This window comes from Amblyraja radiata, chromosome 2 (genome assembly GCF_010909765.2).
Source record: "Amblyraja radiata isolate CabotCenter1 chromosome 2, sAmbRad1.1.pri, whole genome shotgun sequence".
Classification (NCBI taxonomy): Eukaryota; Metazoa; Chordata; class Chondrichthyes; order Rajiformes; family Rajidae; genus Amblyraja; species Amblyraja radiata.
The window spans coordinates 124129283-124152094 of record NC_045957.1 but is presented as its reverse complement, the minus strand read 5'-3'; the positions used below and the strand labels follow the sequence as shown (position 1 = coordinate 124152094).

Here is a 22812-nt window from a genome sequence, read left to right as displayed (position 1 = left end):
CCAGAGATGCTGCCTGACCTGCTGAGTTACTCAGCACTTTGTGTTCATCTTCTCTGTGTTTGGCCAAAATTCAAAAACAGAAAGATCAAAAAGTAGTCATTCCAATTCACTCAAGTGGGAACTGCAATGACAGCTGAGATGGCATCCGCCAGTTTCTGCAATGAGACCATAAGTACACTAAAAAAAGTTGTCCAATGGTTCCATGGTCCGTTGTAAGTTTGTCGGCACTGGGCCTGTACTCAATGGAGTTTAGAAGAATGAGGGTGGACCTCATTGAAGTGTACAGAATAGTGAAAGGCTCAGATAGAATGAATGTGGAGAGGATGTTTTCACTAGAGGGAAAGTCTAGGACTAGAGGTCATAGCCTCAGAATTAAAGGATGTTCTTTTAGGAAGGAGATGAGGAGGAATTTTGTTAGACAGAGGGTGATGAATCTGTGGAATACTTTACCACAGAAGGCTGTGGAGACCAAGTCAGTGAAGGCAGAGATAGATTGATTCTTGATTAATATAGGTGTCAGAGGTTATGGGGAGAAGGCCGGAGAATGGGGTTAGGAGGGAGATGTAGATCAGCTATGACTGAATAGAGAAGTAGACTTGATGGGCCGAATGGCCTAATTCTGCTCCCATCACATGATCTTATGTACGACTTCTCCAGCAGTGCAGAGATCAGAGGAATTGTCTGGGACATGCTATTTTTAAACATGCCCCAAAGGGTGGAGAGATGATTTACGAGGATGTTGCCAGGACTCGGGGGGGCCTGAGCTATGGGGAAAGATTGAGCAAACAAGGACTTCATTCCATGGAGCGCAGGAGGATGAGGGGTGATCTTATAAAGATGTACAAAAATCATGAGAGGAATAGATAGGATAAATGTTTGAGTCTTTTGCCCAGACTAGGAGAATCGAGAACCAGAGGACAGGTAGGGGGAAGAGATTTTATAGGGACCTGAGGTGTATCTTTTTTACAGAAAGGGTGGTGGGTGTATGGAGTGAGCAGCTGGAGGAGGTAGTTGAGGCAGGTACCGTCGCAATGTTTAAGAAACATTTGGATAGGTACATAGATAGGATAGGATTAGAGGGATATGGGCCAAACGTAGGCAGGCAGGACTAGTGTAGATGCGACATATTGGTCAATGTGGGCAAGTTGGGCCGAAGGGTTTGTTTCCACACTGTATGGACACTATGACACTCTTTTAATCCTAGGTAGACACAAAATGCTGGAGTAACAGCAGGACAGGCAGCATCTCTGGAGAGAAGGAATGGGTGACGTTTCGGGTCGAGACCCTTCTTTAGACTTAAAACCTTCAGGGGAGAGGGAAACTAGAGATATGGAAGGATAAGGTGTGAAAACGACAGATCAAAGCAGACGACGATCAAAGAAATGTAGAATGGTTCTTTGTTGGCTGAGGGGAAGCTGGCAACGAGGCATACAAACAGTAAAATTAATAAGGAGGACAGTGAAACTAGTTTGAGAACTAGGTGGGGGAGTGACGAAGGGAGAGGGAAAGAGTAGACACGGTTGGATGTTGTGCATCTGGTTCCTTCGCCTGTTGTTGCAGCCTCTTGACTGTACTCCCATTCATTCTCTCTCTTTAAAATTCTAGAAAAATACGTTCTTAATGTAATTGATGCAGATTCTTGCAGAATTTGTTAATCCGAAATGACATTTGATTTTCCTTCATTCTTAATCTCTCCAAAGCAAAAATCCGGTACTTCAAATTTGAAAGTGTGGATCATTTTCAAAATAAGCCTTGAAGGTGGGCGTAGGTACACTACATTGGTATTAAAAATGGAAACAATTCGACAAAGACATCTTATGTTATTTTTCTGTACCCACTTAAAGGATTTTTTTTTTAAGAATTAAAAAAAGGCTTGATTGATGGTGACATTCAAAAGTAACAACAACACTCTGGAAAAGCTTCACGGTACTCCATGAGCAGCTGCAGGCTTTTGGCAGGTTTTCATTCTTATTCTGGATATGCATTAGCCAGTATCATATTGATCTGCTTGAATGAGCGCAGCATTCATGAATAAAGATTTTCCATGTGATTTTCTGTGACTGTACACAATTCTGACCATGGCTGAATTTCATTGCTTATATAATGAGGGCAGCACATTGGCGCAACGGTTGAGTTGCTGCCTTAAGCCCCTGTCCCACTTAGGAAACCTGAACGGAAACCCCTGGAGACTTTGCGCCAAGGTTTCCGTGCGGTTCCCGGAGGTTTTTGTCAGTCTCCCTACCTGCTTCCACTACCTGCAACCTCCGGGAACCGCACGGAAACCTTGGGTGGGGCGCAAAGTCTCCAGAGGTTTCCGTTCAGGTTTCCTAAGTGGGACAGGGGCATTACAGCGCCAGAGACCTGGGTTTGATCCTGACTATGGGTGCGTGTCTGTACAGATTTTGTACGTTCTCCCTGTGACTGCGTGGGTTTTCTCCAGGATCTCAGGTTTCCTCCCACAGTCCAAAGAGATACAAGTTTGTAGGTTAATTGGCTTGGTGTAATTGTAAATGTTCAGCTGCAGCAAGTGATTGGGAAAGCAAATGGCAGATTGTGTGTGTGCAAATTAGTGTTAATGGACGAGGATCGCTGGTCGGCACGGACTCTAGGCCAAAGGGCCTGTTTCCACCCTGTATCTCTAAGCTAAACTAAAAGTGACCCATTCGACAGACTATTACAGTGGAGACACAAGAAACTACAGATCTGTGGAGGGAATAGACAGACAACAGGCCCTTATAGTACAAAACAATCTACCATTTGCTTTCCCAATCACTTGCTGCAGCTGAACATTTAGATTTGGGTGCTACGTTGCAGGACGCCGAAATCTCTCTGCACATCAACATTTACTAGTTTCTAATTTAAGAAGTACGCTGATTTTCCGTCCTTACGACCATTCCGCCTAACCTCGCATGAACACTCCTCTTGCCAGTTACTTCATCTATTTATAATCTCTTTGCATCCTCCTCGTGGTTCACTTCCCCTCTTCACGTAGCACCCTCGGTAGAGCTGGTTATGTTTCTTTCAATCTCACTCAACATAAATTGTAACTAGATAACATCACCAGCTATCCTCTGGAAGGAACAGAACTCCCCCCCCCCCATCCCATTCCCATTCTGACCTTTCTGTCCTGGGCATCCTCCATTGTCAGAGCGCAAATTGGAGGAACAGCACCTCATATGTCGCTTGGGCAGCTTACACCCCAGCGGTATGAACATTGACTTCTCTAACTTCAAGTAACCCTTGCTTTCCCTCTCTCTTCCACTTCCCTCCCCTGCCCTAGTTCTCCGACTGGTTTCACTGTCCTCCTGATGTATTTGACCGTTTGTATGCCTCGTTGTCACCTTCCCCATCGCCAACAATGAAGCATTGTACATTTCCTTCATCATTGTCTGCTCAGCCATGATAACATCTCGACCCGAAATGTCACCCAATCAACGGCTGCCTATTGTGCTAACGATTAGCGTGCAACAGCAACGGACCATCGAACATTGATGCAGGCACTATGTATGCCCTACTGCATTATCCAATTGATCACATTTTAAAGGCCTTGTGCATTCATCAATTGAAATTGGATGCTTTTGTGGCAAGAAAATATCATGTGTTTTATGACCAATTTCCTGCTGGTATTTGGCTTATGTCTTTCAGTGTCACCAGCCTTTTCTTGAAGCAATAAAACTATTTCAAGAGTCAAGAGTGCTTTATTATCATATGTGCAGGAAGGAACTGCAGATGCTGGTTTAAACCGAAGATAGACACAAATTGTCATATGGAGTGGCATCGGAACAGTGAAGTCCTCACCAGCTGCAACTTTAGAGACTTATTAGTTCAAAAAGCACAAATACATAATAATACAATAAATCAGTAATACTGGGTAACCAGCCCATGACAGCAGAAAACCCGATGAGGCCACATGGTTGCAAATGCCGCTGTTTTCAGTCACCTTGTCCTGCATACCTTTAGTTTAGAGATTTTAGTTTAGAGATACAGCTTGGAAACAGGGCCTTTGGCCCACTGAGTCCACGCCGACCAACAGTCACCCATACACTAGCTCTGTTCTACACACTAGAGACAATATATAGAAGCCAATTAACCTATAACCTCTAAGTCCTTGGAATGTGGGAGGAACCCGGAGCACCCTGCGAAAACCCACGTGGTCACAGGGAAAATAGATAATGGGTGCAGGAGTCGGCCCTTCGAGCTAGCACCGCCATTCATAGAAACATAGAAAATAGGTGCAGGAGGAGGCCATTCGGCCCTTCGAGCCTGCACCGCCATTCAATATGATCATGGCTGATCATCCAACTCAGTATCCTGTACCTGCCTTCTCTCCATACCCCCTGATCCCTTTAGCCACAAGGGCCACATCTAACTCCCTCTTAAATATAGCCAATGAACTGGCCTCAACTACCTTCTGTGGCAGAGAATTCCAGAGATTCACCACTCTCTGTGTGAAAAATGTTTTTCTCATCTCGGTCCTAAAATACTTCCCCCTTATCCTTAAACGGTGTCCCCTTGTTCTGGACTTCCCCAACATCTGGAACAATCTTCCTGCATCTAGCCTGTCCAACCACTTAATCTTCTAAATTCTAACGAGTACAAGCCGAGTCTATCCAGTCTTTCTTCATATGAAAGTCCTGACATCCCAGGAATCAGTCTGGTGAACCTTCTCTGTACTCTCTCTATGGCAAGAATGTCTTTCCTCAGATTAGGAGACCAAAACTGTATGCAATACTCCAGGTGTGGTCTCACCAAGACCCTGTACAACTGCAGTAGAACCTCCCTGCTCCTATACTCAAATCCTTTTGCTATGAATGTTAACTTACCATTCGCTTTCAATGTGTGGCCAGAGTGGTGTAGGTCTCTGATGATGCTGGCTGCCTTTTTGACCCAGCGACTGGGTACTGTCTTTACAGAGTTTGTATGTTCTCCCCATGATTACATGGATTTTCTGTGTATTCTGGTTTCCCCCCACACACCAAAGACATACAGGTTTGTCGGTTAATTGGCTTAGGTAAAAAAAATTGCAATTTGTCCCTAGTGTGTAGGATTGTGTTTTTGTATGGGGTGATTGCTGGGCGGCATGGACCCGGTGGGCCAAAGGGCCTGTTTCCACACTGGATATCTGAACCGAACTGTTTCACTATGTGCTCCTTTCCTGGAATACGCTGGCTCCTTTCCTGGAGTACTTCCTAGAATAATAAACCTAATACAAAACCTAATGTTAGAAAATAGTTCCTTTTTCACGGACCCTCAAGGTTGGGTCATCTTTCTGACTTAGATGCACTCATCGTGATGGGCCACCACAGAAGTACAGTAATCTTGGCTGCTCCTGGGCGCGGCTCTCGATTACCAGAAGTATACATTTTCTTTTGGCCCATCTCAGCATTTGCAGACGATACCTGCAAAATGATATGCTTAAGATAGACACAAAGTACTGGAGTAACTCAACGGGCGGCTTTGACTGAATGGCTCTGAAACAGGGGGAAGGACACATGCTTAGAATCTACCTGCTTAGAATCCTCTCATTGTAATTCTCTCATTGCCATGTTGTATTTGGTCTCTGCTCATTCTCTCGATCTTGGTGAGCAAGGGTTAGCAGAAGTTTGTAAGTCACAGCAGCATAATTTGGCCCATCGAGTCTAGTCTGTCATTCAATCATGCCTGATCTATCTTTCCCTCTCAACCCCATTCCCCAGCCTTCTCCCCAAAACCCCTGACACCCATACTAATCGAGAATCTGTCCATCTCAGCTTTAAAAATACCCAATGACTTGACCTCCAGAGGCGTCTCTGGCAATGAATGACACAAATTCACCATCTTCTGACTAAAGACATCCCTCCTCATCTCCTTTCTAAATGTACAGTATGTCCTTTCATTATGAGGCTGTGGCCTCTGGTCCTAGACTCTCCCACTAGTGGAAACAAGGTTTGAGATATGGTTTTACCTGGGCGGAGCTGTTGCCACCTAGAGCAAGATGGCGGATGTACAGGAGTGCGCGCCGTCTGTGTATGGCAGCCTGCCCGCAGTCCGTCTCTTCACCTTTTTTTTATTTTAAGTCCTGCCCAAAATGTTAGTGGAGGTCTTTTATGTGGTGGGTGGGGGTGGGGAAGGGGGAAACTTTAATTCTTAGTCACCTACCTGGTCAGAGAGGCAGCATCCCTCCGAGCTGCTTCTTCGCCCCGTCCTCGCGGCCTACCATCGAGAATGGAGCGGCGTTTCCTGTCGGGACCGGCCGGGACTACAGCTTCAGCAGCGGCACAGCGCAAGGACACCATCACGGAGCGGAGCCACGGAGCGGGCGATGCCTTACCGGGTCGCCGTGCGGTAAGCTCCGGAGCGCTGTGGCCGCCGACTCCCAACATCGCGGAGCTGTGGCTGCGGGCGTCCGGCCGCGGGCGGCACTGGATTTGGAGCGCCGCGGAGCCTGGGATCGAGTTCGCCGGGGCCGGAGCTCCAACCGGGGCGGCCTGAGATCTACGAGTGCCCCGGTCTCCGGGGAGGAGGCAGCCGCTCCAGACTTTCCAAGCCACTGAGGAATGTTTCACCCAATGCCGGAGTTCCTTCTTCACGGCAAGAAGGCCCTGAAAATCATCGGACTGGCTGCAAGGCCACAAATGGGCCCCGACCTCGGGTGTTTCAGAGGAAGAGGACTTAACTTTCTGGTGCCTTTCCCCACAGTGGAAATTTTTGATTCTGCTGTGGGGGGATGTTTGTGTTGAACACTATAATGTGTTGTGTCCATTTTCTTTATTTATTTATTTTTAACCTTTTTGTATGGTATGGAAACTTATTATTTAATTTATGTAAAGCACTTTGGTGTCAATGCGAGTTGACTTAAAACGTGCTATATAAATAAAACTTACTTACTTACTTACAGAGCCAGAGACCGGGGTTCGATCCCAACCTCGGGTGCCATCTGTGTTGAGTTGACGCTTTTTCCTCTGTAACCCAGTGGGTTTTCTTTGGGTGTTCTGGTTTCCCCCCACATCCCACAGACGTGCAGGTTTGTAGGTTGATTGGTGTCTCTATAGGTTGCCCCTAGTGTGTGGGGAGTGAATGAGCAAGTGAGATAATATAGCACTAGTGTGAATCGGTGGTCGGCGTGGACTCGAGGGCCGAAGGGCCTGTTTCCAACAGGAGAATTTCCAGCTACATTGCTAGTCCTTTACGTCTTTGAAAGAAGAGGTTACCTTGCTTGTAATGAAGTATCACAACAGCCACAAGAAATAATCCAGAGCTTCACCTGAGACACAAAATGCAGGAGTAACTCAATAGGCCAGGTAGCATCTCTGGAGAAAAGGAATAGGCAATGTTTTGGGTCAAGACCGTTCTTCAGACTGAGAGTCAGGGGAGAGGGAAACTAGAGGTATTAAAAGGCAGCAGCGATAAACAAAGAGTCCACAATGGTCCATTGTTGGCTGTGGAGGAGGGGATACGAACAATAAAACTAGCAGAATGACTTAGGTGGGAGAAGGATGGAGAGAGAGGGAATGCAAGGGTTACTTGAAATTAGAGAAATCAATATTCATATTCACCTTGTACACACTTGGACTTTCCACAAATCTCCCTCGCCACCATAATGGTATTAAAAAAGATCATCAACCTTACATCAACCTAGAGATGTAGTTGGCTGGGATGTAAACCTGCAAGTGATAGTATTGGCATTAAATAAGACTATATTCAGATGTCTTAATATCTGACATCTGATCCGCATTGTTTCACTGTGCTTTAACCATGTGCATGCTGACATGCTGATCTATATAGTAAATGCTTCAATATTGTTGCAAATGTGCATGCATAATGTGGATGCCATTTTGGAGTCATGTGTGTGTGAGTGGGGACCTCATTGAAACTTACTGAATAGTGAAAGGCCTGGATAGAGTGGTTGTGGAGAGGGTACACAAAAATGCTGGAGAAACTCAGCGGATGCAGCAGCATCTATGGAGCGAAGGAAATAGGCAACGTTTCGGGCCGAAACCCTTCTTCAGAGGAGGAGAGGATGTTTGCACTAGTGGCAGAGTCTAGGACCAGAGACCATAGGCTCCGAATTAAAGGATGTTCCTTTAGGAAGGAGATGAGGAGGAATTTCTTTAGTCAGAGGGTGGTGAATCTATGGAATTCATTACCACAGAAGGCTCTGGAGGCCAAGTCATTGGATATTTTTAAGGCAGAGATAGATTCTTGATTAGTACTGGTGTCAGGGGTTATGCGGCGAAGGCAGGAGAATGGGGTTGAGAGGGAAAGATAGATCAGCCATGATTGAATGGTGGAGTAGACGATGGGCCAAATGGCCTAATTCTGCTCCTATCAATTATGAACATGAACTGAAGCCCAAAGATCAAGCATAAGTCAAACCAGTTTCACACCGAATGCTCTCTATTTCTATCTTGTGCTGTGGGAACTTTTCCTAATCATCGCTGAAAAACTTTTCTGGTCTAATGGCATTTAGTTTCGTGTAATACCATCGGAATTATTATGCCGCATGTAACACAATAATGAGAGCATGGATCTATTTTTGCATCTTTCTGCCTTGTTTTTCTCCCATCCCAGTGTAACAGTAATGTGACTATAATTCAATGGAAGCTTTCTGCATGCTGGAGCTGATTCGCACGTCAACACTGCTGCCTGTCACACTCTTCTGCCTTGTTTTTATACATTAAACATAATCTGCTCATTCTGTGCTGGCGGAATTGTATTTATATCTTAAATCCTCCGTGAAGGAGAGAGGGAGCCTTTGGTGTTTATCCTTCTCTATTCCCTTAAGTCTCATGATGCCGTTAGGTTATATCATTTACAGCAGCAAGTTCCCTGCAGGCTTAATTGTTCATTTCCATGCGTATTAAGGAAGGGTACGAGGCAGCTTGCAATAGTTTTCTCCCACGCAGCGCTTGCCAGTCATCTCGATGCTGGTTGAGGAGCATTCCAAATAGAGACCGATGAATCATATGCTCAGTATGTTTGTCGTACAGTATTCAAACTGCTGCTTGTTTTTTTGTCCTAATCTGAATTGTGATTGAAGGAAGCATTCAATATTGAATTACAACCACTGTGCAAAGTGAACGAGCTGGTCTCATTCTACTTAAGTTTCCAAATGCGAGGCTGCTTTTGCGATGTTATCGCTATTCTTTCATTAGTTTTGCTGTATTTAAGTTCCTTGTGGTATGTTGGTCTTTGGCCCTGGTTATTCTGTACCTCCACCCATCCCAAAATCTGCTCCTGATTATCACATCTATTGTTGTTCTTGAGCCAAAATAGTTGTTGAATTCACATTGTGGGCTGATTCACTTTTGAAATCACTCGATTCTCACTTTAATTAAAGGGCCTGTCCCACTTGGGCCGTCATTTACACGACAGGCCGGTAGTGACTGACGCGCGATGGTCGCGTGCGTCATCATGCATCCGCACCAGCCGTCTGGAGCGCGTGATGCCATTTGAAGATGGACACAAAATGCAGGAGTAGCTCAGCGGGACCGGCAGCATCTCTGGAGAGAAGGAGTGGATGATGTTTCGGGTCGAGACTCTTCTTCAGTCTGAAGATGGGTCTTGACCCGAAACGTCACCCATTGCTTCTCTCCAGAGATGCTGCCGGTCCCGCTGAGCTACTCCTGCATTTTGTGTCTATCTCCAATTGTCTTGTCCCCGCTCTGGGAGTAGGAGTGGGGGCGGACCCGGATCCGCAACGGCTGTGAGCCCCAGGTCGAGTTCGACGATCGTTTGCCTGCTTCTGCTGCTGTTAGAGGTGAGACGTTGCGTCGCGCCATGGTCTTGGGCCTGTCCCACTTTGGCCGTCAGTTACGCGACAGGCCGGTGCTGCGCGAAGATTTCATTCAGGACGAAGTCCACACTCCTCCACACCACTCCATGCGCCCGTCCCACGCTACCCACACGCTAGCAGGTCGCATAAATGGCGCGCGAATGACAGCCAAGTGGGACAGGCCCTTTAGGGTCGTTGAGTCATACAGCTTGAGGCATTTTGCCAGACAAGCTGGGCAGTCTGCTCTGGAAACCACACCACAGGATCCATGGTGTCATTTCCCTGCAGTGCCTGCAGGACGGTCCATGCCGACCACTACCCCATGGACTTGTGGTCAAAGGTGTTGCTCCGGAAGAACCTTTCCACGAACGACAGATGGTGTGGCAATGTCCAGCTGACTGGCACATTGCGTGGCATCTGCGCCAGGCCCATCCTTCGCAACACCGGGGACAGGTAGAACATCAGCAGGTAGTGACACTTGGTGCCCATTCTTGGTTAGATCACTGGTTATCATTATGGTAACAAAGCAGTGGCGAGGGTGCAGAGAGGAATTGTAAGGCTCATACAACAAAAGCAAGAGTATGTACATCAGTAAAGGATGAAGAGAAGTGCATTTGTCTGGAGACAGGAAGGCCGAGAGGTGACATTATATGGCTTTAAATCTGAAAGATTTTCATTGAGTAGATACAGAGTGAGTGTCCCTGCTTCTGTGAGGAACAAAGCTGGAGGCCAGCAGTAAACCATAGAGATACAGCATGGAAACAGGCCCTTTGGCCCAACTTGCCCACACCAACCAACACTCGTCCCACCTGCCTGCGTTTGGCCCATATCCCTTTAAACCAATTTCATCCATGTACCTGCCCAAATAGTTCTTAAACATTGCGATAGTACCTGCCTCAACTCCGCCAGCTAGTTCCATACACCCAATATGGGATCCCATAGTCCCTAAGAAATCCAATAATAGACAATAGGTGCAGAAATATGGCATTCAGCCCTTCGAGCACATTCATTGTGATCATGGCTGATTCAAGGATACTTACTTAAGGAAGTAGCCCCAGAAATAGTGGATGCATTAGTGATAATTTTTCAAAACTCTTTAGATTCTGGAGTAGTTCCTGAGGATTGGAGGGTAGCTAATGTAACCCCACTTTTTAAAGAGGGAGGGAGAGAGAAAACAGGGAATTACAGACCAGTTAGTCTAACGTCGGTAGTGGGGAAACTGCTAGAATCAGTTATTAAAGATGGGATATCAGCACATTTGGAAAGTGGTGAAATCATTGGACAAAGTCAGCATGGATTTATGAAAGGTAAATCATGTCTGACGAATCTTATAGAATTTTTCGAGGATGTAACTAGTAGAGTGGATAAGGGAGAACCAGTGGATGTGTTATATCTGGACTTTCAGAAGGCTTTCGACAAGGTCCCACATAAGAGATAAGTATACAAACTTAAAGCACACGGTATTGGGGGTTCAGTATTGATGCGGATAGAGAACTGGCTGGCAGACAGGAAGCAAAGAGTAGGAGTAAACGGGTCCTTTTCACAATGGCAGGCAGTGACTAGTGGGGTACCGCAAGGCTCAGTGCTGGGACCCCAGCTATTCACGATATATATTAATGATTTGGACGAGGGAATTGAATGCAACATCTCCAAGTTTGCGGATGACATGAAGCTGGGGGGCAGTGTTAGCTGTGAGGAGGATGCTAGGAGGCTGCAAGGTGACCTGGATAGGCTGGGTGAGTGGGCAAATGCATGGCAGATGCAGTATAATGTGGATAAATGTGAGGTTGTCCACTTTGGTGGCAAAAACAGGAATGTAAACTATTATCTGAATGGTGGCCGATTAGGAAAGGGGGAGATGCAACGAGACCTGGGTGTCATGGTACACCAGTCATTAAAAGTAGGCATGCAGGTGCAGCAGGCAGTGAAGAAGGCGAATGGTATGTTAGCATTCATAGCAAAAGGATTTGAGTATAGGAGCAGGGAGGTTCTACTGCAGTTGTACAGGGTCTTGGTGAGACCACACCTGAGTATTGCGTACAGTTTTGGTCTCCTAATCTGAGGAAAGACATTCTTGCCATAGAGGGAGTACAGAGAAGGTTCACCAGACTGATTCCTGGGATGTCAGGACTTTCATATGAAGAAAGACTGGATAGACTCGGTTTGTACTCGCTAGAATTTAGAAGATTGAGGGGGGATCTTATAGAAACTTACAAAATTCTTAAGGGGTTGGACAGGCTAGATGCAGGAAGATTGTTTCCGATGTTGGGGAAGTCCAGAACAAGGGGTCACAGTTTAAGGATAAGGGGGAAATCTTTTAGGACCGAGATGAGGAAAACATTTTTCGCACAGAGAGTGGTGAATCTCTGGAATTCTCTGCCACAGAAGGTAGTTGAGGCCAGTTCGTTGGCTGTATTTAAGAGGGAGTTAGATGTGACCCTTGTGGCTAAAGGGATCAGAGGGTATGGAGAGAAGGCTGGTACAGGATACTGAGTTGGATGATCAGCCATGATCATATTGAATGGCGGTGCAGGCTCGAAGGGCCGAATGGCCTACTCCTGCACCTATTTTCTATGTTTTCTAATCAGTACCCCGTTCCTGCCTTCTCCCCATATCCCCTGACTCCGTTATCTTCAAGAGCTCTATCTAGCTATTTCTTGAAAGTATCCAGAGAACCGGCCTCACCTGAGGCAGAGAATTCCACAGACTCACAACTCTCTGTGAGAAAAATCTTCTTTACCTAATAATCTTTCTTTACCTAAAGAATGGCTGGATAGTGAACTCTCTGTCACAGAAAGTGACTGAAGAAATTAATACAGATGAATTTGGGGGGCAATATAGGAAGCAGGAGGGAATGTAGACAATAGAACAGTACAGCACAGGAACAGACCCTTCGGCCCACAATGTCTGTGCCGAATATGATGCCAAGTTAAACTGATCTCATCTGCCTGCACGTGATCCGTATCTCTCTAATCTCTGCACTTCCTGTGCCTATCTAAAAGCCTCCTAAACACCATTATCATATCTGCCTCCACCACCACCCCTCGTAAGGCTGTCCAGGCCCCCACCACTCTCTGTGTAATAACAAAACCTTGCACTGCACATCTTCATTAAACTTCCCCCTCTCACCGTATAGTTATGCCCTGTAGTGTTGGACATTTCCACCCTTGGAGAAAGGTTCTGACTGTTTACCCTATCTATGCCTTATTGTATATCCTTCGATTAAGTTTCACCTCAACCTCGAACATTCCAGGGAAAAAAGAGTTACAGTGAAAGATTTAGATGAGGCTGTACGGATGGATGGAAGGAGAGGAGTATAAACAAGCTTAAATAAAAGGTGAACGATTTGTTATTGTGCAGTAGAGTCATACAGTGTGGAAACAAGCTCTTCATCCCAACTTGCCCACATCGACCAACATGCCCCATCTACACTGGTCTCACCTGCCTGCATTTGGCCCATATCCCTCTAAACCTGTCCTATCCATGTACTTGTCGAAACGTTTCATTCAATGTAATCCTATGAACTCAACCACAAAATTGAAAATGCTTTTCAGCTGAACCACTGAGTGGAGTATGCAGATGTAGTCGCAAGGAATTGCAGATGCTAGTTTACCAATAAAAGAGACAAAATCCTGGAGTAACTGAGTATGTCAGGAAGCATCTCTGGAGAATGCAATGTGTAGGAAAGAACTGCGGATGCTGGTTTAAATCGAAGGTAGACACAAAATGCTGGAGTAACTCAGCGGGACAGGCAGCATCTCTGGAGAGAAGGAATGGGTGACGTTTTGGGACGAGACCCTTCTTCAGACTGATGGATATGCAATGGTTTTGGTCGGGTCTGAAGAAGGGAACTGACCCAAAATATCACCTACCCATGTTCTCCAGAGATGCTGCCTGACCTGCTGAGTTACTCCAGCACTCTGTGAAACGTCACCTATCCATATTCTCCAGAGATGCTGCCTGAGTTACTCCAGCACTTTGCCTTTTTTGGAGTACATAGATGTTAGATGGAGTGTAAAGGCATCAAGAGGATGTAGCTGTGTTTTACAGGCATGGTCTATGATTGAGGGATTTTGTGTAGACTGAAGAATCTTTCAGCCGTAGTGATTAAGAGATTTGATACAGCAGGTCAAATTCACAGGTGGCTTTGGAAAATTAATAAGAAACTTATCCCAATCTCTGACTGTAACTAGAGAACTTAATTTGAAGTGACTGGCAAAGGGATCAGAAATTACAAAAGGTGTTTTTTAAAAGCTGATTAAAAAAAATGATAATGTATGAGTAATGGTAGTGGAAGCAGATTTGGTGGTAATCATTCAAAAGAGAATTTCATTTAAAATGAAAATACACACGGGATGATGGAGAATAGAGAATAGATATCTTACCAAAGAAGGGCTGAATGAACTCTTGTGATGAACCACTATCGTAAGCACCAGCTGGGCTAGGAATCTCCATTAGTTGTGTGCAATCTTGACCACGCCAAACAATAGACTTGCTAAGCACAGCCAAGCATGCCGTGAACTCTCACCATCACACTTTTAAGAGCATCCCACATTCCGGACATCCCTTTGCCTGCAAATAATCTACTCCATTCAACTTGACGTGAATAAAGTGCATGTGGAGAGGATGTTTCCACTAGTGGGAGAGTCGAGGACCAGGGGCCATAGCCTCAGAATATAAGAATATGTCTTTAGAATGAAGATGAAGAGGAATTTCTTTGGCATGAATCTGTGGAATTCATTGCCACAGTAGGCTGTGGAGGACGTCATTGGGTATTTTTAAAGCTGAGATTGACAGGTTCTTGATTAGTACGAATGTCGGGGGTTATGGGCACTCGTACTAATCAAGAACCTGTCACTCAGTTTGCAGTAACCAACCTGATCTCCCGGTGGCTCAGCACTTCAACTCCCCCTCCCATTCCGAATCTGACCTTTCTGTCCTGGGCCTCCTCCATGGCCAGAGTGAGTCCCACCGCAAATTGGAGGAGCAGCACCTCATATTTCGCTTGGGTAGTTTACACCCCAGCTGTATGAACATTGACCTCCAATTTCAGGTAGTCCCTGCTTTCTCCTCCGCTTCACAGGTTCCCTCAGCCCACTGTCTCCGCCTTTTCTTTTTTTCTTCCCTTCCCCCCCCCCGCACCCTCACATCAGTCTGAAGGAGGGCCTCACCTGCTGAGTTTCTCCAGCATTTTTGTCTACCCGTTCACACCAGTTCTGTTATCCCACTTTCCTCACCCACTCCCTGCACATTAGGGGCAATTTTACAGAGACAAGTTAACCTACAAAGCCAATGCGTCTTTGGGATGTGGGAGGAAACCCACACGCTTGCAGGGACAATGTGCAAATACAAAACAGTGCCCGAGAACAGGATCGAACTCAGATCTCTGGCGTGTGAGGCAGCAAGTCCACCAGCTGTGCCACTATATTTTATTTTCCGACACATAAAAAATTATACGTTGATAACTTTGGTTACTAAAAAAAAAGAAACTATCCATTTTCAGTCTTAAATCTCTAAGTGATGCTATGTCCCCCTTTACAGCTACTCTATGTTTTAATTCAGTTTAAGACTATGGAGCAGCACACTGGCCATAAAGTTGCTGACCAAAATTGCCAGAGACCCGGAATTGATCCTGACTATGGGTGCTGTCTGTATGGAGTTTTGTTTTCTTGTTTATAACATTGTTTACAGAGTAATATGTTTACATATTTTGTTGTGCTGCTGCAAGTAAGGATTTCATTGTTCTAACTGGGACGTGAGAGAATAACACACTCTTGACTCTTGACTTACGTCACTAATGTGTGGGATAGAACTAGTGTACGGGTGATCGGTGGTCGGCGTGGACTCGGTGAGCCGAAGGGCCTGTTTCCACGCTGTATCTTTAAATTAAACTAAAAACATTAAAACTAGAGGAAATCTAAAGAAGGGTCTCTACCCGAAACGTCACCCAATTTCTTCTATCCAGAGATGCTGGCTGCTCCATGGAGTTCCCCCGCATAATTAAAGCATGGAATAGTCTTCACCCTACCATAGTTACCCAACCAGACGCAACTAAATTTAAGGTGGCTCTTTTTTCCCAAGAACCCTTTTTTGCTTAAGTCCAAGTCAAGGGTCAAATGAGTTTTATTGTCATGTGTCCCAGATAGGGCAATGAAATTCTTGCTTGCTGCAGCACAACAGAATATGTAAGCATAATACAGAACAGGAGATAAAAGTGCAGTGTGTCTATATACCATAGACCATATATATATACACAATAAATAAACAGATAAAGTGCAATAGGCTGTTATTTTTCAGAGTTTGGAGTTTGGTGGTGGTGGGTCCACCAGTTTAAATTTCATTTGGAATATTTTTGGAGGGGCAGGAAACCAAGAAGCAAGAGTTACTCCAGGGAGTTACTCCAGCTCCAGGCAGTGATTCTGCGTTGGTTTTCAGCGGTCGCGGTGAAGCGGCGACCGGAGAGCAATGGCGGCCAGATCTCCCACAATGCAAAGGGAGGGAGAAAGTGGCCGACGCCGACCAGTTGCCGTGGCAGTGCATATGTGCAGGGGGAGGATGTGCAAGCCCTGGCAGTGCGCATGTGTAAGGCGGCCTGCCGAGCGGAGAGCCGAGACCCGATAGCCGGACACAAATGGCGGGCGGAGACGGAGAGTGACAGAGAGAGAGAGAGGGGGCCCGCTCAGAATTAAATGATAGGTGTCCCGGGTGCTTGCCAACCCGGGCAAAATGGCATGGCTTTTAGGTTGCCCCGCCGGACTATAGATTGTCATTGGCACCCGGGCAACCGCTAATTTCGAGCCCTGACCTGGAGGAACCCAGGGGGTCATCAGGAGAATGCAGCGGCAAGGATCAGGATTGAACCCGTGTATTTGAGTGAGGCCTACATGCTGCACCACTGTGCCATTCCCATACAGTGCAGGAGGCTGAGAGGTGATCTTTTGGAGGTGTATAAAGTAATGAGGAGAACAGATCGGGTGAATGCGCAAGGTAGGAGTATCAAGAACCAGAGGACATTGGTTTCAGCTGAGAGGGAAAAGACTTAATAGGGACCTGAGGGGGCAACCTTTTTGCAGAGAAGGTAATATATGGAATGTGCTGCCAAAGGAGGTAGTTGCGACAGGTACAAAAACAACATTTAAAAACAACATTTGGATCGGCACATGGTTAGGAAAGGTTTAGAGGGATAGGGGTAAAACCTGGGCAGGTGAGACTAGTATCGATGGGCATCCTGGTCGGCATGGGCAAGAGAACGGAGGAGGCTGTTTCCATGCCCTACCACTCAGGCAATTGAGAGGCATTTAAAGAAAAGTCTCAGAAATGTGGTTCTTAATCTACCGCTGCGCCACCGCGCTGTTCTATTTTTAAAACTGAAATGCAAACGAACATGCTTGTTTACTAGCCAAGTTAATGAACGATTATCAGCGCTTCCAGAAAGCCCTGCCTACGCAGTGAATGCAATCAGAATGTTTTCTCATTGTAAACGAATATACGTGCTTTTTATTACCGTGACTGCTTCTGCAGTGAGTGACCTTAGTTAGAGAAGCACGATCCGCCTTTTATTTAAAAATGGATGTGTATTCTCTTGAACTCGCTAGCTAATGAGGAATAGATTTTATTGATGCTGCTGCTCTATGAACATGGCTGTCAACCTGAAGAAAGGGAAAGTTTTAGACTACTTCGGGTTTGGCATAATCACCCAATTTTCTGCATGAAAAATTAATTGGCCACCCAAAGAGGAATTTAGTTAATTAAACGGACACTGTATCCTAAGGGAACTTTTTATGGGTTTTGGTGATTGTTTGAGTCCCCTAAATAACAGGATACACTGGAAGCCTGTGATACTTGTACCTTGTATCCGGAACACATAGAGCGCATATAATTGTTTTTCTAAGAACAAATCTTGCTAATGGCATTTTTCCTGTCTGGCTGCAAAATATTACTCTTCCAAACTCTAGGAGTCTGAGCAATCAGCTATTATATTGAAATGGTTTCCTATATTTTTTACCACCAGCTCCACCACGAGTTACTATCGATGTTTAGTGGTAATAGGAAACCTTGGATGAAAGGCGGGACTTCGTTAAAGATTGGTCACCGTCGTACTTGTTTTTTTTGGCTTTAAGATAAATAAATAAAGTGCCCAAATTGCACCTCAGGCATGTGAATGCACTTATGATATTAGTTATATCAGACCATAAAACATAGGAGCAGAATGAGGCCATTTGGCCCACCATAACTGCTCCACAATTCCAAAAAAAATTACAACACGGACTAGAAGTGCCGAGATGGCCTGTTTCCGTGCTGTAATTGTCATATGGTTATATCATGGTTGATCTATTTTTCCCTCTCAACTCCATTCTCCTGTCTTCTCCCCGTAACCTTTCATGCCCTTACTAATCAAGAACTTATCAATGTCCACTTTAAAAATACCCAGTGACGGCCTCCACAGCCGTCTGTGGCAATGAATTCCACAGATTTACCACCCTCTGGCTAAAGAAATTCCCCCTCATCTCTATTCTAAAGGTACGTCCTTTAATTCTGAGCCTGTGCTCTCAGGCCCTAGGCTTCCGCACTACTGGAAACATCCTTTCCACATCCATTCTATCTAGGGCTTTCATTACTTTCTAAACTGCTCTCATCTTTCTAAACTGCTCCAAGACGAAGCCTTGCAAATGTCATTATTGAGCAGACATTGATGTCCTTGAGAAATACTCTTCATTCTGTTTTGCTGGGTCAAAATCTTGAATTTAATATCTTTACAATGTAGAGAGTAGCTCGTATTTATCATCAACTTTGAGGCAAACTAAAAATGGACAGTAATTGTTGAACTTGTGGTTGACACGTATTTTCTGTGAGTACATTTAATACTCTGTATTTCAGTTCATGGATGCAACATGGCCTCATAATAAATACAGCATTTTCTGATTTTACTTTGGGTTTTCAGCATCTGCAGTTTCCGTACTTTTGTTACCAGATACCTACCCTACATTGTAAATCCTCAAGGACTATTGACAAACACTACAGACTGTTCACTCTAAAAGTAGTGCCAAGCATGTGCACAATATACCAATAATATCAAATTGTTATCCCTGTCAGTAACCATTTCACAACATTTGGGAGACATATTGCAGATTGGGGAATGGATGTAGATTAGCATGGACATGTTGGGCCGAAGGACCTGTCTCCTGCTGGCTCATGACAGGTTGGTTTTCTATACTCTGGCTCTGCGACTCTATTTTTCTGCCACTTTTGGCTTGACAAAGGAATCTAAATGCGCAAGCAATGGGTTGTAAACTTGGAATTATGTTCTTAAGGGCCTGTCCCACTTACGTGTCCTTGGCACGCAAATTATGGGACCTGGTGGGCGCGTTGAGCCGCGACAGTCCCGCGCGAGTTCAGTCGACCACACAGCCGTCTGGAGCACGTGACGTCATTTGAAGATGGACACAAAGCTGGAGTAACTCAGCGGGACCGGCAGCATCTCCGGAGAGAAGGAATGGGTGATGTTTCGCGTCGAGATTCTTCTTCAGTCTGAAAAGAAGGGTCTTGACCCGAAACGTCACCCATTGCTTCTCTCCAGAGATGCTGCCGGTCCCGCTGAGTTACTCCTGCATTTTGTGTCTATCTTCAATTTTCTTGGCCCCACTCTGGGAGTAGGAGTGGGGGCGGATCCGGACCGCAACGGCCGTGAGCCCCAGGCCGAGTTCGGCGATCGTTTGCCTGCTTCTGCCGCTGTTGGAGGTGAGACGCTGCGTCACGTCAGGGTCTTGTGCCTGTCCCACTTTGGCCGTCAGTTCCGCGACAGGCCGTTGGCGAGCGAAGATTTTGTTCGCTGAAAAAATTTCAGAGCCCCGCGCGATGTCGCCCACAACAACATATCCCTCCGCGCTTCTCAGTGGGGCAGGCCCTACGTGGCCATACGATGCCCGTGCGCCTCAACGCGACCACAAGGTCGTGTAATTTGTGTGCCAAGGACATGTAAGTGAGAGGCCCTTTATGCTGCACTGTGCAGTGTTTAGGTAGATATAAAATACTGGAGTAACTCAGCGGGTCAAGATCCGAAACATCGGCAATTCCTTCTCTCCATAGATGATGCCTTACCCACTGAGTTACTCCAGCATTTTGTGTTTACCTTCGATTTTACCAGCATCTGCAGTTCTTTCTTAAACTTTTCAGCACAGAAACAAGGCCCTTCAACCTACCGAGTCCACGCCGACCAGTTATTCCCGCACACTTGCACTATCGTACACAAATGAGGGACACTTTACAATTTTACCGAAGCCAATTAACTTACAGACTTGTATGTTTTTGGAGTGTTGGAGGAAAACTGAGAAAACCCACGCAAGTCACGGGGAGAACGTAGAAACTACATACAGACAGCACCCGTATTTAAGATGGACCCCGGATCTCTAGCGTTGTAAGGCAGCAACTCTACCGTAAACATTGTTTACGTAGACATTGCTCTTGCCATTGATTGCCTATGCCGGGTGAAATCTGAATGTTTCTGGAAAAGAACGTTTTCTATTGGACTTTAGCTCTCTCTCACGTTTTGTATTTTTAAAAGCTTTTGTATTTTTATTGGAAATATTTACCAGCCTTCATTTTTGTTTTATTTTCAGACAAAATTCAAGAAGCACAAAAAGAATTGCAGGTTCCAGAGACTGCACAGAAACGTTTGCAAATTGCTGACGGCACAAAAAAAGGTTGGTTTAACTTCATTATGGACACATTAAAGAAAGTGGTGCAAATTCTTGTAAAAGATCATCTCCCGCATTAGATTATTGGAAGCTTAATTGCTGTCTGTTGATTTATTTTTTGGTTGGTTTAATAAAAATAAAAGCATTGCTGACCATTAAGCAGAATATAAGGATAAAAAGCACACTTGCTTAATTTACAAATCTTCAGATCTTTGCAATAAACTACATCTGAGGCATCTGTTGAGTTCATCAGCATCTGTAGCTTCAATAACCTTTTCAGAAGCTTCTAAAATCTGACGTGATTTATCCATGATGATATAAGGTGGATATGAAGGACATTGAAATGTTAGCATATTGTTGCTGTTAGCTTTGAGTTGTTACCTTCCAGTGGCACCATGGCACCACTGGACCTTGTCGTAAATGGGAGGACCTGTATTCATTTAGGGCTTTGCACAAGGTGGTACAGGCGTGGAGTTGCTGCCTTACAGCACCAGAGACCCAGGACCATTCCTGACTACGGGTGCAGTCGGTACATTGTTTGTACGTTTTCCCCGTGACCGGGTGGGTTTTCCCCGGGTGCCCTGGTTTTCCCCCACACTCCAAAGACGTATAGGTTTGTGGGTTAATTGGCTTCGGTAAAAAGAGTACATTTCGGTGAAAAGATGCTGTTCATTGACTTCAGTTCAGCTTTCAACACCATAGTCCCCACCAGACTTGCTGAGTAGCTGCTGGAACTGGGAATGAACACTCCCCCATGTGCCTGGGTCCTGGACTTTCTCACCGCCAGGCCCAGGTGGTCAAGATGGGGAGACATACCTCCAACCTCCACACCATGAACACAGGATCCCCCCAGGGTTGCGTCCTCAGCCCCCTACTGTACTCCCTGTACACACATGACTGTGTGGCCAGATTCAGCTCCAACTCCATCAGCAAGTTTGCTGATGACACTGTGGTGGCGGGCCTGATCTCCGATAACGATGAGAAGGCCTACCGGGAAGAGGTAGCTGATCTGGCACTCTGGTGTCAGGTCAACAGCCTCCTCTTGAATGTCACTAAAACTAAGGAGCTGATTGTGGACTTTAGAAGGGCACAACATCCGAGGATGTACACGCCACTGGGGATAAAAAGGACTACTGTGGATAGAGTGAGCAGCTTCAAATACCTGGGAGTCCACATCACAGAGGATCTGACATGGACATCACACACTGCCGCACTGGTGAGTAAGGCAAGGCAGCGCCTTTACCACCTTAGGCAGCTGAGGAAATTCAGTCTCTCTGAGGATTCTTCAATCCTTCTACTCTGGTGCAGTAGAAAGAATCCTGACCGGAAACATCTCGATCTAGTTTGGCAACAGCTCAACCCAGGACAGGAGGGCTCTGCAGAGAGTAGTGCGTTCGGCCGAACGCACTGTGGGAACTACACTCACCCCCCCTGCAGGACCTATACACCAGGAGGTGCGGATCCAGAGCCAGCAAGATCATGAAGGACCCCTACCACCCCAGCAACGGACTGTTCCAGCTGCTACGGTCAGGCAATCGCCTCCACTGTCACACTGCGAAAACAGAGAGGATGAGACGGAGTTTCTTCCCACAGGCCGTCAGGTCTGTAAACTCTTATCTCACCAGGGCGTAATTATTGTAGCGTCTTTTTAAAAATGTAAATACTGGTTCTGTTCTGTTCTGTTGTTTTGCACAATCCCGAAGGCATTGCCACTTTCATTTCACTGCATATCTTGTATGGGTATGTGACAAATAAAGTTGACTTGACTTAAATTGTCCCTAATGTGTAGGATAATGTTAGTGTGCGGGAATCGCTGGTCGGCACGGGCTCGGTGAGCCGAAGGACCTATTTCCACATTGTATCTCTAAACAAAACTAGGCTAAACTAAACTGAACCTTATCGTAACTAGGAGGACCTGTATTCATTTAAGACACTGCTTCGTGCACAGATTGCCCCATGTTCCCTAAAGGGCTTCACTTTATACCCAGTTATCCTCTGCTTTTGATATACAGACTGTCCTTAGATGACGAACAGGTTCTGTTTTCACAGACGCCTATGGGTTAATTTTATCCCTACGTCAGAAAACACAAGAGAACTAACTCGCATGTAACCGTATCTCCACACTATTGTAACAAATGGCATCAAAAGCCCATAGATGGAAGGATAGACAGACACTTTATTATCACATGTGGCACGTCACAGTGAAATTCCTTGTTTTGCATTCCATACAAAAGGCATGTAAAGGGTATGTATAGGGCGTGACAAAGACATAAGCCTGAGGAGAAGGAACAATTGCTACGTGGAGAGAGGAAATTATTTCTGCTACTCGTAGGAACGAACATCTGCATGTGCGTCAAACCTCTG

The 22812-nt window shown here is 45.7% G+C and overlaps 1 protein-coding gene across 2 annotated transcripts in view; it reads left to right on the top strand.

Annotated features, from left to right (window-relative positions):
* hivep1 (HIVEP zinc finger 1) overlaps positions 1–22812 on the top strand; it is a 185927-nt gene that overhangs the window by 79948 nt on the left and 83167 nt on the right. For both annotated transcript variants that reach the window (XM_033015000.1, XM_033015009.1), the window contains one exon: positions 20371–20454. In XM_033015000.1, the coding sequence (XP_032870891.1) occupies positions 20371–20454 (84 nt within the window). The remainder of the gene's footprint in view (positions 1–20370; positions 20455–22812) is intronic.